The sequence below is a fragment of the Bactrocera neohumeralis genome, chromosome 6 (assembly GCF_024586455.1).
Source record: "Bactrocera neohumeralis isolate Rockhampton chromosome 6, APGP_CSIRO_Bneo_wtdbg2-racon-allhic-juicebox.fasta_v2, whole genome shotgun sequence".
Classification (NCBI taxonomy): domain Eukaryota; kingdom Metazoa; phylum Arthropoda; class Insecta; order Diptera; family Tephritidae; genus Bactrocera; species Bactrocera neohumeralis.
Window position 1 is genome coordinate 52,078,841 of NC_065923.1, and position 17,098 is coordinate 52,095,938.

Genomic DNA, 17,098 nt, shown 5'->3' on the forward strand with positions numbered 1-17,098 from the left:
ACTCCGTTGGAAGGACAAAGTGGAGAAGGACCTGGCTTCGCTTGGAATATCCAATTGGCGCCACGTAGCGAAAAGAAGAAACGACTGGCGCGCTGTTGTTAACTCGGCTATAATCGCGTAAGCGGTTTCTACGCCAATTAAGAAGAAGAAGAATATGCTTTTTGGTCGGAACCGCCGATATCCGATCACTAGAGCATATTTTTGGCTGCCATACAAACTGATCTATCAAAATAAAGTCTTTATAAGGAAAATCTTTTTTATTTGTCAAAATATCTTCACAAAATTTAGCATTAATTATTGGCCAAGGCGTCGCAACAATCTCCGAACAAACTTTTCGAATCTGTCTATTATAGCATTAAGCTACCATATAAACTGATCAGTCAAAATCAAGATAAAAATCTTTATAAAAAATATCTTTCCTCTTATTAAGTGAATTTAATTCGAACCTTGTGGCTGGAAAGAGCTAGCAAAATGACTTCCAATAGATGCCAACTTAAAAAAAAGTAATACTCTTCTTCTTTATTGGCGTAGACACCGTTTACGCGGTTATAGTCGAGTTTACAACAGCGCGACAGGCGTTCTTCCTTTTCGCTGTTTGGCATCAATTCGAGATTCCAAGTGTAGCCAGGTCCTTCTCCACATGGTCTTTCCAACGGAGTAGAAGTCTTCCTCTGCTTCCCACGGCAGGTACTGTGTCGAATACTCTCAGAGCTGGAGTGTTTTCAACCATTCGGATGACATGACCCGTTGCCAATGCGAAAAAGGTATGTTTGTTTGATGACAGGATATATTTCGTCTTGCTCTCCTTCACCACCAGACCCATTTGCTTCGCTCCTTTGCTCAACCTGGAGAAAGCAGAACTAACGGCGCGGATGTTGAGGGATATCAATATCATCGGCGTACGTCAGCGGCTGTACAATATTAAGCTCTGGAGCTCGAATCATTTTATAAGGCAGTAGATTGAAGAAGTTGCACGATAGGGAGTACCTTGTCTGAAACCTCGTTTGGTATCGAACGACTCGGAGAGGTCCTTCCCGGTCCTTACAAAGCTTTTGGTATTGCTCAACGTCAGTTTACACAGCCTTATTAGTTTTGCGGGGATACCAAATTCAGACATAGCGGCATAAAGCCAGCTCCCTTTCGTGCTGTCAAAAGCAGCTTTAAAATCGGCGAAGAGGTGGTGTCGATCCTTTTACACTGATCTTTTCCAAGAATTGGCGCATGGTGAATATCTGGCCAGTTGATTATTTTCCAGGCCCAAATCCACGCTTATAACGTTCAATCAGTTTGTTGGCGGTGGGCTTTAATCTTGCACACAATACGCTCTATAGAACCTTAAAGGCGATGTTGAGGAGGCTTATCCCACGGTAGTTGGCGCAGATTGTGGGGTCTTTTTGTTGATTGGGCAGAGCTTAAAAGAATTCGTCGGGCATGCTTTCGACTGACCATGTCTACAAAGAAGCTGATGAAAGCTTCACCGTCGTATTTCAATATATGTCCGTGCTTTGATGCACACGTTGTTTAGTCACATTTAGACCCAGATCCGCAACTCAAATGATTATTGGTTGCTAGCTGCCGAATGCATCGTTTTCTCCTGTCATCATCTGATAATTCATTTTTGTCGTCTTTAATATTTATTCACTTACTTTAACGTTTTTATCTCCGCTTTTTTTTTACTGATATTTTCATTTGGCGCCAGCCAGAACACAAATACATACATATAATTATTGGATTGAGGTCCATACAATACAAATAAAAAAACAATATTGTTTCTATAAGAAATGCACTTGTAAAATTCTTAATTTAAAATTTCTTTTAATAGCTTTTATTGCTTCTTTGAAAATCTATGGTTCCTAAATGCAAGCTTGTATATTTCCAATTACATATATCCAACAAACGTCACTATCATTATTGTATTATTTTGCTCTATCTGTTACTATTTCAACTCAAACTAGTCATACTAATTTTAAGTACTAAACCTCTGTTGTTTTTATTGAACTACTTGGTGAGCTGAACTAATTCGAGATTTGGGTGATCTTGCCAATACCTTTTTAAACCGGATCTTCCAACTTCGAACAGACACGTGTATTTATGTTATCTATATTACTAAGGTTTGTCAACGCAGTATCATCCTCTAAAATTATTTAGAGGGTACTTTATCCTTTAATAACTATAGATCGTTCCTATGATTCTTAACAATTGGAACCAATTACGAAGGAGTACATGACTACCATCTTTGTCCGTCTTATTAGGGTTTATACTTCGACCCGACTTATACCCCTTGAAGCGGGTTGTTTTATGCAGTGCCCCAAATAATATGGCATAATAATACTGCCTAATTGATAGTTCTTTCCCAGATAATAGTTTGTCAAAAAAGTCTTGCGGTATTTTCGCGAGTTGGCGCTGAAAGCGCGTAGTTCTAGTTTTATTCGTCGAATCGGGTCATGCTATATGTACCTTTTTGGAAAGCTCATTTCACGCGCTAACACGTATTTGATTGATTGTCGTTTCTTTTAAGTCGTTCGTGAGTTATAGCGTCGCAAACATGGAGCAAAATAAAGAGAAAATACGGCATTTTTTACAGTACTACTACGATAAAGGCAGAAATGCATCTCAAGCCGTCAATAAAATTTGTGCAGTTTATGGGCCCGATACAGTTTCCATTTCCACCGCACAACGATGGTTTCAACGTTTTCGTTCTGGTGTAGAGGTGGTCAAAAATCGCCACGCTCCGGAAGGCCTGTCGTCGAAAATTGCGATAAAATCGCTGAATTGGTTGAAAAAGACCGGCATAGTAGCAGCCGTAGCATCGGTCAAGAGCTGGGCATGAGTCATCAAAAATTCATTTCAATTTCTAAAATAAAAAAATTTCAATAAAAATACCGTAAGACTTTTTTGACAACCCATTATATATTCGGTTCATTTCGGTTATGTTGATCGAGCTGCTAAGGATCCATGTAAAAAATGCAGTATTTGCAGACCTTCGTAATATAGTGCAGAAACCTTTGAAATGGTAGAAAGTAAAAAAATTTCATAATAGGTTGAAACTATAATAGGTTTCGAAGGATAAAATAACAAAAAATTTAAGAAAATGTAAATTAAATCTGTGGTCGGAAAGAAGAAGGGAAGAGGTGTAGTCGAATTTTTAAGGGTTTAAAATGGTGTATCTCAGTCAAGAGTCTTATAGGAAAAAGTTAAAACAAAGATCTACCACTATTGTATTTACACCATTTTTAGAAACCTAAAAATTTATGTGAATAATTTAAATATCATAATTTTTGGGTTTTTATTTCCAAATTCCAAAAAATTCTTTTGCGAAATTTGGTGTAAACATGTCCCAATTAAACTGTAATTTTTTATTGAAAATATTAAGTAGAAACCCTAATTTCGACTTAAAATCGAAAAATCTTTGTTTTCAATAAAAAATTCTTACGAAAAATTTTCAGATTTTTCAAAAAGTTCATAGAATTATGTTTGTTGAAATCTCTACTTTCTGACGGTATATACCTGTAGTATTACATTACTTTGGAAAGTTTTCTCAGACCTCACCTATTTTACCTTTCGTTATCAATGGGTTTCATGCCATCATAATTCTTATGCTTTCAAAAATAACCTACCCTTGTCTATTCGAGACAATTTTGTTTATCAAGTTATCTGTACGTCTTTGCGCCACTTTAAGTTCAGTTCGAGAAGTTTTCCGTATGGATTGGTACACTTTTTCTATTCACTTCTTGTACTTCCAGAAATTTTTCTTGAAATCACATTAGACAGAGTTTGCGGAAGTAGCTTTGCTTTAATAAACTCCCAAAAGAGAATTCATGATTAGCCCTTAATTACTTTCTTGTTAACTTCTCGTCCTTAAAAAAATGTAGATAGCTGAACTAGCTAAAAGCAGGGTTCAAAATTTATTGGTATTACAAGTGGAAAAGTGAAGACCTTCCGGTGTTCCAAAATTCAAGCATCTTCTAGAACAACCGAGGATACTGGTCAAATAATAATTAATCTCAGTTGTAAAAAAGAATTAGAGGTTGGTGTTTTCTATTTGTTATACATATGTATGTATATACAGTAAAGAAATGGGATCCATATTAGTTGAAAGACTATATACCGAAATTAAATGTTTACTTAAATTAAACAAAAATATCTAGCAAAATATTATTTTTTACTACTTGTGAAACAATTTATACAAAATTATGTTATTATTTTCATTCCAGCAATAATCTATTGAGGAGTGGTATAGATGTATTTACATATACATAAAGGCCAACTTCTCATACGATGCATCCGTCTAGTGAACAAATAAGTAGAAGCCGACAGGATTTGGAAAAATCAATAGAATTATCACTTTCGCATAATGTCTTACCACAAGTACGATCGCATCATGGCAGCGCTGCCAATATATATCAAGATCAAACGGATGATTTTCGAAGAAGGTAAATAAAAATCTATTTTAATTTATGTAGAAATTTCCGTTTGCTTATAACGTGAGTTCCCGTGTTTTCATTCTGGAGATGTAATCTAGTCAGTTCAACTCTCAGCGTGAGTTGGTTCAACCATCCGTAAATTACTGTGGTGAAATCGAGAAATCTGGAGTTTTAGTGGCAAAGGATATTTCCCAAAAAATTGGGCAAAGGTGACGAGTTAACAGTCCTTGTCCGAATATAAATCCGAAACCGTTACGATTCCGCAGACCCGACTGCCGTGGGAATTGTTTACTACTGCTGCCGGCAACGGATTCCACTCTCCCATGAACTTTCCTCTTTAAAACATGTTATTTGTGATTCACTAAAAGCAGAGACCATTCAAGAACTCATTTACTTTTAATTACAAGTGGGTCTATTTGGCTTCAGATCTAAAGAAAAGAAATTGAACTGCTGTTCCATGCCACAAAAGATTACAACGGCTTACATTGATTTGGCTTTGCTGGGCAACGAAAACTACGGTGGCCATAAACTCGAAGGATTAAGTACTGAAATATGTATTCGTATAAATAGTTGGCATGTGGATTCGTAAGAACAGAAACAACTGTCAAATATATTAGATCAAATATCGGATGATTAGCTACAGCGCTATGAAATAGGGATGTGTCTTAACATCTGGGGAGACTAATAAATGTTTATAAGGCAACATTTTTAAATCATGTGCACTTGATGACACTCATAAAACGAAATAAGAATTTGAGTGCTTAGCAATTTATTTTATCGGCTTAATTATACTATCAAATCCCAATATCATGCAACGATTAGAACGATTACATATTTTGCGCGCTTTTTGCGTCACGAGTATAAGGGAGTTCAACATGTGACTGACAACTGGAACTTTATTGTTATTGCTGGCGATTGTGTTCGTTATAATATCGAGTGATTGACACCTAAGGCAGCACCGCGGCAATAAACCAGTAAAACTGTTAAACACTGGATTTACTAAAAATACATTCAAAATTTTGAAAAAGTGACAGAACAACTAGACTCTAGAAACTCTTTGAAATTCTAACGTGCTTAATTGATAACGATACCGAACCAGTTTGGATTTTTCTTCGTCGCAGAAAAAATGGTTCTATGCGGTGACAGTCACCATTCACTCATAAAATTCAAATTATACACACACATGCATCCTTATACATATTCATACTAACGCTTGTGATTGTAGTACATAGTAAGTTGCCTCCGCCAAGCCAAGCAGCTTCAAAAACTGGTTTCACGATCTTAATGAGCATCGATCGCCTGTTAGCCAAATACCCGAGCCGCTTGGTGAGCGCAATGCGCAAGAGAATGGTAAAATACCTGCAAGTTTCTCCACCAATACACGAGTACATATGGACATGGTTTTATGTGTTGTATTTACGTATTCTTTTACAGGGTGTGTCATTAACCTCTTTAATAATATTTTGATGAAATTTTCTCCTAGCATAGTTAGAGGTGCGCACTACCACTAGGATTCGATCAGTTTATCATCAAATGCTTATAGTCAATCGGCTGCAAACCTCCGCTTTGATTCAGTTCTTCGAAGAGTGCTTGAGAGTTGTAGACCCTCTTGAGAGTTGTAGACCCTCTATAGCATATATTATTAAAAACTCTACCAGTCATACAGAAGAGAGTTCGAAATAGCACTCCGTTCATGACTATGTAATTCCCATCATCTTTCGAAGGGGACGGTTTGCTTGTGCTTAACAAAATCATGGACTGGTATTTCATAAGATGGGGAATAATTTGTTATATTATATGAAATTTATATTCTAAGACACTGTTTATAAACCTGATAAACTGTTCTATATTTTGATCGGCATAAACAAAACAGATACAATATTTGTATGAAATTGGATATTCTTATTATTATCTTGATCTAATTATCAGTTGTTTTCAAAGTTGCATTTGTTTAGTTCTCACACAATGTCGCGATAGACAATTGAATAAATTGAACGGTTCATGGACCTTCCGTTAAGTGATACCGATTTTTGGTGAGTTGCCTTTTATATTTAGGGATTTTGCAACTCTAGTGTTGCAATCTGACAACTCACAACTTTATTGTTAAATTTGACATTTTTGATGTTATACCTACTCAGAACCTTTGGACAAACGAGCGCTATTTGCGTTGTTTACAGTAACTTAAAATATTCATCTCGGCCGAGAAAGGAAATTAAATCGCGAAAATCTTCGCGGAGATATTTTTTACAATATTTACAATAATGGTTCGATGAACTTAATTCAGTTTTTGGCGATGAAGCAACCAGTGTTTATTGATGGTATGGTGAATACAGTCGAGGTCATAATCATTCCAAGATGAATGTCTTGAAGGTGGTTCAAACTCAGTTGTTGTTCCGGAAACTATTTATCCTGTGTTTATCGTGGGATTAAGAAAACTATAGGCATTAGTGGGACCAGCATTATTGCATGAACATTTGACCGTAATAAAATTTTATCACATTGGATTCCACACATTTTGTCAATCGCTCAAAACAAAGCTCGTGTTGATTGGTCGAGAGAAATATTAAAAACACGATAGCACTGTTTTGAAACACGTCTATGATATTGTGACAGTGGATCGTGGATATACATGTATGCGCCCGAAAGTAAAGATCAGTCGACTGCATGGATGTTTTGAGATGAGCCGAATCCAACAAAAGTTGTTCGCCTCACAGCTCCTCCAAGCAAACATCGCAGAATTGTATATTCTGAGTGATACACCATCTGATTGCCAGTTGTTTTTCAAGAAATCAGGAAAACCAACAGCCGAAAACGGATCACTCTTCATCATGACAATTCAAACTCTCATGCATCGACTGAAACAACTGCATTTTTGAGTACTCAAAACATTAGTTTGATGTGTCACCACTATATAATCCTGACTTGGGACCGAATGACTTCTTTTTAATTCCAAACGTAAAAGATAAACAAATGGGTCAACATTTTTCGTCACCTGAAGAGGCAGTTGATGCTTTCATGTTTTGGCGCATGCAAAGTATATACTCAGATCTTAATGAAAAATATTTTGAAAAACAAGAAAACGATTTGTGATGACTAAAATTGGTTTTTGTTTTCTATTCCGAAATATAAAAGTCAACCTATGTAGTTATTTGGTCTACAAGAATAACTACATTCCTGCGGTTTGCCAGGAGATGGCGCAACTAGACTAAATATTTTTTTCACCCGGAAGTTTTTACGGGATGCTCTTCTTCATTACTTTAATATGAAAAAAATCTCATCCGAAAGTCATCATTTGGTCGAAATTTATGACGAACATGCGCTAGGCGAATGCCAAAAGAAATTTGCATGGTATAAAAGCGGTGGTTTTGGCTAGAAAGACGAAGAACGTCCTACGAGAACAGAAAAGTTTTGAGGTGAGGAACTGGAAGCATTGATGAAGATTGTTGCCAATACAAGCAGAGCTCACAGAAATTTTTGAAGCCACTCAAGTAGTAATTTCGAAACGTTTAAGAGCAACCTAATACATTCAAAAACAAAAACATTGGGTGATATATGAATTTAAGCCAAGATTCGTTGAAAGTCGATTTTACATGTCAGAAATGATTTTGGAACGCTTAAAAATAGTCGTTTTCGTATCGGATTGTGACTGGTGGTGAAAAATAGAACCAATACGATAACCCTTAATGCAAATCACATGAAAAAGACAGGCAACCATCCAAATTAACCGCAAAGACGAATATTCATGACACATTACCTCTGTATTTGGTGGGATCAGGAGAAAGTGCTGTATTATGAGCTTCTAAAACAGTGTGAAAGCCTTAAAGGTGAACTCTACCGACCACAACGCATCAAATTGAAGCGACCTATGGTCGAAAAATTCCCAGAATTTCTGTTATGACAACGTCCATGTTGCAAGACCAGTTAAATACAACTTCAAAAACAGCGGCTGGGAAGTTTTGTCTCGCCTGCTGTACAGACCTTGTCTAGTTTAACTGTAACAAATTGTCACAATATGAATATCAAATTACAGTAGTTTTAAAATGATTACAGTTCAACATATTTTTAAGAAGGGTTGCCACCCGCAAAAACAAATTATAAAAAATTAAGAGGAATTACCACAAAATACATAGATGTTAAAGGTTAATTTAAAAAGGTTATTGGTACAAAATATTTTCGAAAGGGGTTGTCCACCTGCCAAAGCAAATTATATAGAATTTAAAATTTAAGGAAATATTAAAAATTAACATCTCTCGGAAGATATACGAATCAGTCGTACGAATTTTTAATGATGGTTACCAGCGCAATATCATATGAAGGATGTGTTAAACGATTTGTATCATTTCCGATTGGATTACCAGTCATAACATTCCAATTATATAATGATTGCAAATTTCAATTGAGGCCTTAAGCATAATGGATTACTTATATTCAACCATAAGCTACCTAATGGGCCACCTTGTATACGCATTACTTCAAATCAGACCATAACCAGACAGCGAGTTAGCTTCAATGCGAAATTCATAAACGTCAACACCAACACCAACACCAAAGCCAACAGAAATGAAAATAACACCAGCGCAAAAACAAAAAACCAAAACAACAAGCAACAAAGCAATAACAACATTATCGCATATTCATCTACAATCAGCAAAGCGGTGAGAAAAAAAGTTTGCACTGTATGCGCGTACGGTGCCGCGAACACCGAATCTCCACAACGAAAATCAGTTGACGAACTTCAATCGTAACGGTGAGTTCCATTGCTGCGAATACCGTCCAGCGCGGTCGTTGGAAAAGTTGCGCGTGCGGTTTAACTGTGAGCGCGAGTGAGAAGGAAGCAAATCGAAAACCAATTGGTGTTTAAAATATTTATTATTTTTAAGTGATAACATGAGCTAACAACTAAATTGCAAATATTCGAAAATATCAAGTCGAAACGCCAGGAGTAAAACCAGCTGCTCGCGTGTGTGTGCCGAAGCTAATAAAATTAATGTGTGAATATATATTTCTTTATATGTATATACATATCTATATACATGTTTTTAGTACATAAGCGCACCTGTGTGAACGGCATACCAATACATGCGCATACATTTGTATGTTTTTTTACCTTGACGTCACGGCTCTTTTTATAACCAGCCAGCAGTCGCCAACGTAACGACTGTGTGTTGGCCGTGCTCCCGCTCAACCGAAGCGCTAAACATATCTTAGATACGTCTAGATAATAACGCGACACCCGGGTTCCCAAAGCGTGGCGGAGAGTGTACGCGGCGTTGATACCAACAACATAACATAGAGGCACAGTTAACAAAAGTCGCTGGCAAAAAACTAAAGCAGTAGAAAAAACAACAACAAACGGCTCACAGCTACAGCGCGAATTGTGCGAATACAAGCGTGTGTGTGTGTGTGCATAACGAAAGCAATTACAAACACACTTAAGCATAAATAAAATTTATACACATATTTATGTGTTTGTATGCGCGTGTGTGTTTCGTAAAAAGAATGCTCGCTAAAAATAAAGCAATTTAGTTACACAAAAAAATATTTACAACAACAACTATTCGCTGGAAAAAAATTAAAAAATTAATAGCCAAATAAATAAAATTAAATTTAGCATACGCAAGCAACAACAACAACAAAATTTCGAAAGTGTGCACAAGCAAAAAAGTACAAATATTTTTAAGTCGAAACATACATACATATGTACATACTATGTACGTACGTACATAAGCATCGCAAGCACACATGTAAGTCGCGCTTAACTCGGCTGTTCCAGTCAAAAATCAATTTTGATTTGCTCGTATTTGTCGCCGCAGTGAACCCCAAATGCTACGAATCTGTGCTTAAAATTACGAAATAAAAAAAAACAACAAACATATCAATTGTAGAACGCAAAAAAATATTGACGCCACAAAAATACCTCATTATCATAAATTCAACATTTTTCTTGCACACAAATGAATGCACGATAGTGCGCTTATTTAATAAATACACGCACACAAACAGGGCTGAGACCAGACACAGCTGCGCTGAAACCCACGACTCAGCAAAAAAACAAAAACAAAAAAATAAAAAAACTAAAACAAAACTGAAATTGAAGTTGAAATAATCTCTCACATACGTTTGCAAAAACAAAATAACAAAAATAAAAAACAACAACTACAAAGCAAAATCTGCAACAGAAAAATAAGTATTTAAAACAACAACAAGCGGCTTGAAATCACCCACTGTAATAACGGAAGAGACGCGAAATGGTATTCTACATATCGGTTTTTGGCAAAAATGTCGACCCACCCGACAAGCCGACGGTCAACGAAAAGAGGTGAGTGGGAGCGCCTAAATGCGGGAGTTCACAAACATGACGTTCGGTTCGGTGTAAAAGCAGGAGTCCTGTGTCATTACCCCCAATGAAGTACCAAAATACATACACACACAAAGGCATACACACTTATGTAAATATGTAGTATAATTGCACGTTTTTCATTCGTACACTTGCGAATAAATCTTCGCATGCCAATGTTTGTATGTACATATGTAATGCAGCTTCGCGTTGAAAATTAGTACGTAATGTCAGTTAAAAATAAATTGTTCGCCACTAAAAAGAGATTCCCGAAAACCAGACTTCCCAACCTTCAATTGAGTACAACAACAATAATAAATACGACCGCAGACGGCAGAAGTATTGCGACTTTTGTCTGCAACACAAACCACATACATACATACATATGTATGTACATATTTATTTATTGTAGGGTCAAAGTCCGCCACAATATTAAATTAAGCTCGGAATTATTTATTTTTATTTGTTTTGATTTCTAAAGTAGACATTTTGAACGCGTGCGTATTTTTTGCATTCGGTTTTAATGGCTGCAAGTGTATTTCGAGGGAGGATAAGCTTCTCTGTAGCTTTAGTAGACAGCTGACACCGGAATTTATCTACAGTTCTAGAGTTCCGGTACATCGAATCTCTAAAAATACTTACTGCTGTATAAAGATGTATATAAGGTTATAAGGTTGTCATATATGAAGAAAACGCCAGGCTTTGACCTACATACATTACGGCTGTTATCAGTCAGCGATCTGACTGCCTCAAGCTTTCAGTTGGAAAATATGATGTACGTACATATATAATACCTGTAGGCTTTGGTTTGGTGGATGAAAGCGAAATTCATCACCTCCGCCTTCGACTGATAGATGCAATAAGTCACGACTTGACACTAAGCATTTCCCACGAATATTTATACATAAGTACATAAACTCCACGATACTGATTTATGTCAGAAAGATATAGTAAAAATAAAAACATTATTTTTGCATCAAGTTGAAGGTTGTATTTTATATAGTTCGATTTAGGTCATAATATATGCTTTTGCTCGCTATCTTGTTGCCATTTAAAAGGTAATGTCATAAATCTACTTTTATAGTAACCCTCAAACCTATTGGCAAAACTGGGACATTCCATTTTTTCTAGCTTTTCTTGGGACGATTTTTTCTCCATCAAAATCGTTAGCCTTGGTGACAAATCCGGACTATCAGAAGAACCTACCAACCCAGCTCCTGGGGCTTTGAGACAGTTGTACTGCCGAAACACACTACCAACTCAAAGCTGACCGCTACTGGTTGATTGCTTCGCTTAGACGGTCAAATTGTTGACAGTACATATCTAAATTATGAGTTTGGCCAATCCCACCAAACATTTTCCAAAACCTTTCTGACTGCCAATCTTGTCTCTTTCATCGTTTGCGCCGTTTTTAAGACTCACGGCCGTTTTTGCATAACCTTGTCGTAAGTAACCCACTTTTCAATACCACTCTCCCCTCTAGATGTGGATTGATTTTCTTGCGATTCAGCAGCGATTTGCCGGTAAAATTCCTACGTCGAGTTCTTTTTTGTATTCAGTCTTATTTAAATGGCGTAACCTGATCGCAACTATATAATTTGAAATAACTACATATTAGGTTGTGAAGCAATGATACATATTTCATTAATAAAAGAAACATTTGACGTCTGAATTAAGAAAGTCTTTAGTAAGTATGACAATATGTTATGATCAAGCTCAGCCATCTTAATTGCTTATCTTTTTGTGTAGTACAATCGAGCTCTCCTTACTTTTTTGGATGAAGAATATGTAATTGTTACTATGTCTTGACACCCAGTTCATACTGATTACTTATTCATAAGATAATGAAGGCGAAAATATCCAATGATCTTATAGAGGAAGTCATGATGATGACATGGATATGGGATTTCTCCTTCTACGAAAATATTTGACTATATGTACAAATATACATATGTATATATACAATGAAATTACAAAAATGCATGAATCGAATTTGATTCAAATCAGTCAATCTGTTACACACTGGGGGGCGTGGTTATCCCACGTTGCTTCCAATGTTCATACTGTAACATGAAATGACGAAAATTCAATTTCATTATCATTTATATTCTTCTCGTCGCTTTAGCGAAAAAATCTATAGCAGGAGTAAAAGTATATATATATATACATTGTGACAAAAAAGTACCCGAAAATTGTAAATAAAACGCAAAGTATTCAATTGTTCATAAGTATTTGTTTTATCGCCTTCAAAGTAATCCCCACCAGATGTAATACACTTATGCCAACGATTTTTCCAGTCCTCTAAAAACTTGTCACAAGCACATTTTGGGATGGCTTTCAGCTCCTTCAGCGAATTTTGTTTTATCTCTTCAAACGACTGAAAACGGGTTCCATGGCGCGGCATTTTCAGTTTGGGAAACAAGAAAAAATCACACGGAGCCAAATCTGGTGAATACGGTGGTTGATCGATGGTATTCATTGCGTTTTTGGCTTTAAATTGTGTCACAATCGTAATCTTTAAAAAAATTCAGCTTTGTCATGAGGAGTTGAGCAAGAACACGAACTTAAATATCCACCAAAATCATTCCAACGGGCTTGCGAGAGAAGTCGAGTTCTCTTGCCATCTCCCTAACACTTGCTTGACGATTTTCAAGCACCATATCCTTCACTTTTTTTAATATTTTCATCAGTTGAAGAGGTCGAAGGTCGTCCAGAACGAGTCTTCAACGATCTCTCGACCGTCTTTGGAAGCTTTATATCACTCGTAAGCTTCTGTTTTGGATAAAACTGAACCACCGTAAGCCTTTTCCAATATTCGGTATGATTGCGCACGCGAAATTTGGTTAGAAATAAAAAATGTGAGAAAAATTCACTGTTCGATATTTTTATCCATTGTAAAAATAGCAACGCACTACCGAGATGTACTCACTTAAGCAGCTGATACGAGTATAAACAAACTGTTTGACAGACCGCACTCTTATTTGGCATACTAAAAAGGTCAGTCCTACCAACTTATAAAATAGTATATAATTACAATTTGCGGGTGCCTTTTTATAACAATGTACATGTACATATATACCATAATATATGTGTAATTATATATTATATGTATAATATTATAGACATCCTCAATATTGTGGAGCCTTCCCCAACTCAGTTTCCAAATCTCATTAATACTCAAATTATTTACTTTGTTGTTTTTACTTACTCAATTTCTATACACTTTCTAATCTAACTATTATCAGCCCTTAATTGTTATCAATTTGCACTTTGTTTTATTCTAATTGAATTAATCGAAGGTCAAAGTGAACGTTCGATTTTATTTTCAATATTTCTAATTATAATATGTCAATATCTATATTTAGAAAGCATGTGTCTAATGGCTTTTATAATTAACCTGTAATCATTAACAATACTGAAGTTGAGTGTTGACTTACGAGCGATAATTATAGTGAACTATAAACTATCTCTCGGTGAGGGGAATACTCGGTTAAATTGTTAAGAGACGGCGTACATTTCAAATAAATCTTACGCTTAAGAATATTTATAACACAAACGTAAACAGCTATAATAAAGTTTTTCCGAGAGCAAACTATCTAACTGTTCTCATAATCAACGCGACGTCATTCTCATTTGAACGTAAGAACCATAGGTTAGTAGACCGCGAGAACGGATACGCCGATTTAATCGATAAAAGCTTTACGATTACGTTTTAGATCCGCCATTCAATAAAACAGATGTAAGCTTAGACCGAAATAACCCTAAGAACTCTCAAGTCAATGAAAATAGCATTATTTAATATTATTAAGTTCACGGCGTCGAGAGAATAAATACATTATTATACATTTTTAAGATTGCCTTGAGCGGCGGTTGGATTTTATGAGAATATATTGCATATGAGAATCCAGGTTTGCATTAAGACCCCCTTTACATATGTATGTATTTATAAACTAATGTGTACTTCTGAGGGATTAACATGCGCTATATAGGTATATTGTACTTATATAAGCACATACATACTGGCATACCAACAGGCACATTTAATACGAATATATTCACTATTGAAAATTACATCGGTTGACTGCAATAACACGTTTAAGTGCTTAAGCTAATGCATATCTAGGTAACACATGTGCAGCTCCTATTTACATATGTACATACAAGTATGTATGTGTCTACATACTTATGTACGCTCTATATTCACATTCATAACAATAATTCAACAGGAAAGCTTAACAGCACTCTAACAAACAATCGAAACAACAACAATAAAAAGGCAGACTAATAAAATAAATCAATTACAAAGAAGTAAGGGAGGGCTAAGTTCGGGTGTCACCGAACATTTTATACTCTCGCATGATAAAGCGATGATCGAGATTTCATTATCCGTCATTTACATACATATTTTTCAAATATGGTATTTGTGTAAAGTTTTATTCCGCTATCATCAATGGTTCCTAATGTATATATGTATGTATTATACAGAGAAGGCATCAGATGGAATTCAAAATAGCGTTATGTTGGAAGAAGGCGTGGTTGTGAACCGATTTCACCCATATTTCGAACATGTCATCAGGATGTTAAGAAAATATTACATACCGAATTTCATTGAAATCGGTCTAGTAATTCCTGAGATATGGTTTTTGGTCCATAAGTGGGCGACGCCACGCCCATTTTCAATTTTTAAAAAAGGCTTGGGTGCAGTTTCCTTCTGCCATTTCTTCCGTCAAATTTAGTGTTTCTGACGTTTTTTGATAGTCGTTTAACGCACTTTTAGTGATTTTCAACATAACCTTTGTGTGGGAGGTGGGCGTGGTTATTATCCGATTTCTTCCATATTTGAACTGTATATGGAAATGCCTGAAGGAAACGACTCTGTAGAGTTTGGTTGACATAGCTATAGTAGTTTCCGAGATATATACAAAAAACTTAGTAGGGGGCGGGGCCACGCCCACTTTTCCAAAAAAATTACGTCCACATATGCCCCTCCCTAATGCGATCCTTTGTGCCAAATTTCAATTGAATATCTTTATTTGTGGCTTAGTTATGACACTTTATAGGTTTTCGGTTTCCGCCATTTTGTGGGCGTGGCAGTTGGCCGATTTTGCTCATCTTCGAACTAAACCTTCTTATGGAACCAAGGAATACGTGTACCAAGTTTCATCGTGATATCTCAATTTTTACTCAAGTCACAGCTTGCACGGACGGACGGACGGACAGACGGACGGGCGGACAGACAGACATCCGGATTTGAACTCTACTCGTCAACCTGATCACTTTGGTATATGTAACCCTATATCTGACTCTTTTAGTTTTAGGACTTACAAACAACCGTTATGTGAACAACACTATAATACTCTCCTTAGCAACTTTGTTACGAGAGTATAAAAATGCATGTACATTTGTATATAGAATTCAAGTGATTCCTCCACCTGTCGCGCTTGGCGAGTGGTGTGATGCGCGAATATTGTAACATTCCGTCACATGTACACACACACACACACACACACAATTCTACATAAATATTCACTCAACCTTATCTTATCGCAAAAAATGTTTGTTGTTGTTTTTCTCACCACGTATTCACCGTCAAAGTCGCGCCACAAGAATCTTCAGTTCACGCTACGAAAAACATTTAATTTGTATTATTTGTTTATTTATTTTGCGAAACTTATTTAGCGTTTTCAAATGCGCTATAAAAATGTACTCGCATAAATTTGTATGTATTTCAAGTATGAACGCGATAACGTGCTTGTTATGTGCATATTTGTACGATATCCTCGAATAAAATGTTTATTTGTTATTTCAACAAAATTTTTATCTACTGATCCAGTACTTGGCGGAATTCTTAGTCTGGAATGTGTGACAAGTTGGAGCATGAACGTGAAATAACTGAACATGAATGCCGTCACAAGCAGTAAGTGAGTTCAAAAAACGTGATACCCGAAAAACCGCTGATCACGACCTTGACTTTTCAGAGCATTCTCGAGGTTTTACATCAAATTTGCATCATTTTAAAAAAGGGATGAAAAAGATAAAAAGTTACTGCTGCCAAAGTGCATTTTTATTGTTTATTATAATGCACTACGTTAATTATCCATTAAATTATATTTACTTTTCAACTAAATAAAAATTTTCTCAAGCAAAAAGTGCTTATAAAATGATATCCAATCCCCCGGGCTGTGAGGCCATGATGTTCAAAATTTCTTAGCTTGAAGCATCAATATCTCTATGAATATTGAGAAAAGCAAGGTCGCATTCCGCAAGTAAAATTTCAGCCTGAGAAGAGTCGAAAGCGATCTTGCTCTGGTGGCAGCTGATTCCGGTATGATACATG

General features: G+C 36.1%; 1 protein-coding gene across 4 annotated transcripts in view; it reads left to right on the top strand.

Moving 5' to 3' along the window:
- LOC126762675 (mitogen-activated protein kinase kinase kinase 13-B) overlaps nucleotides 1-17,098 on the top strand; it is a 34,681-nt gene that overhangs the window by 1,946 nt on the left and 15,637 nt on the right. The window contains exons 1-2 of one of the 4 annotated variants that reach the window (XM_050479593.1): nucleotides 9,145-9,413; nucleotides 10,238-10,743. In XM_050479593.1, coding sequence (XP_050335550.1) covers nucleotides 10,673-10,743 — 71 coding nt within the window. In that variant the 5' untranslated portion in view covers nucleotides 9,145-9,413; nucleotides 10,238-10,672. Of the gene's footprint in view, nucleotides 1-4,214; nucleotides 4,434-9,144; nucleotides 10,744-17,098 lie in introns of those variants that run through there. The other 3 variants (XM_050479594.1, XM_050479591.1, XM_050479592.1) reach the window with 3 other exon arrangements.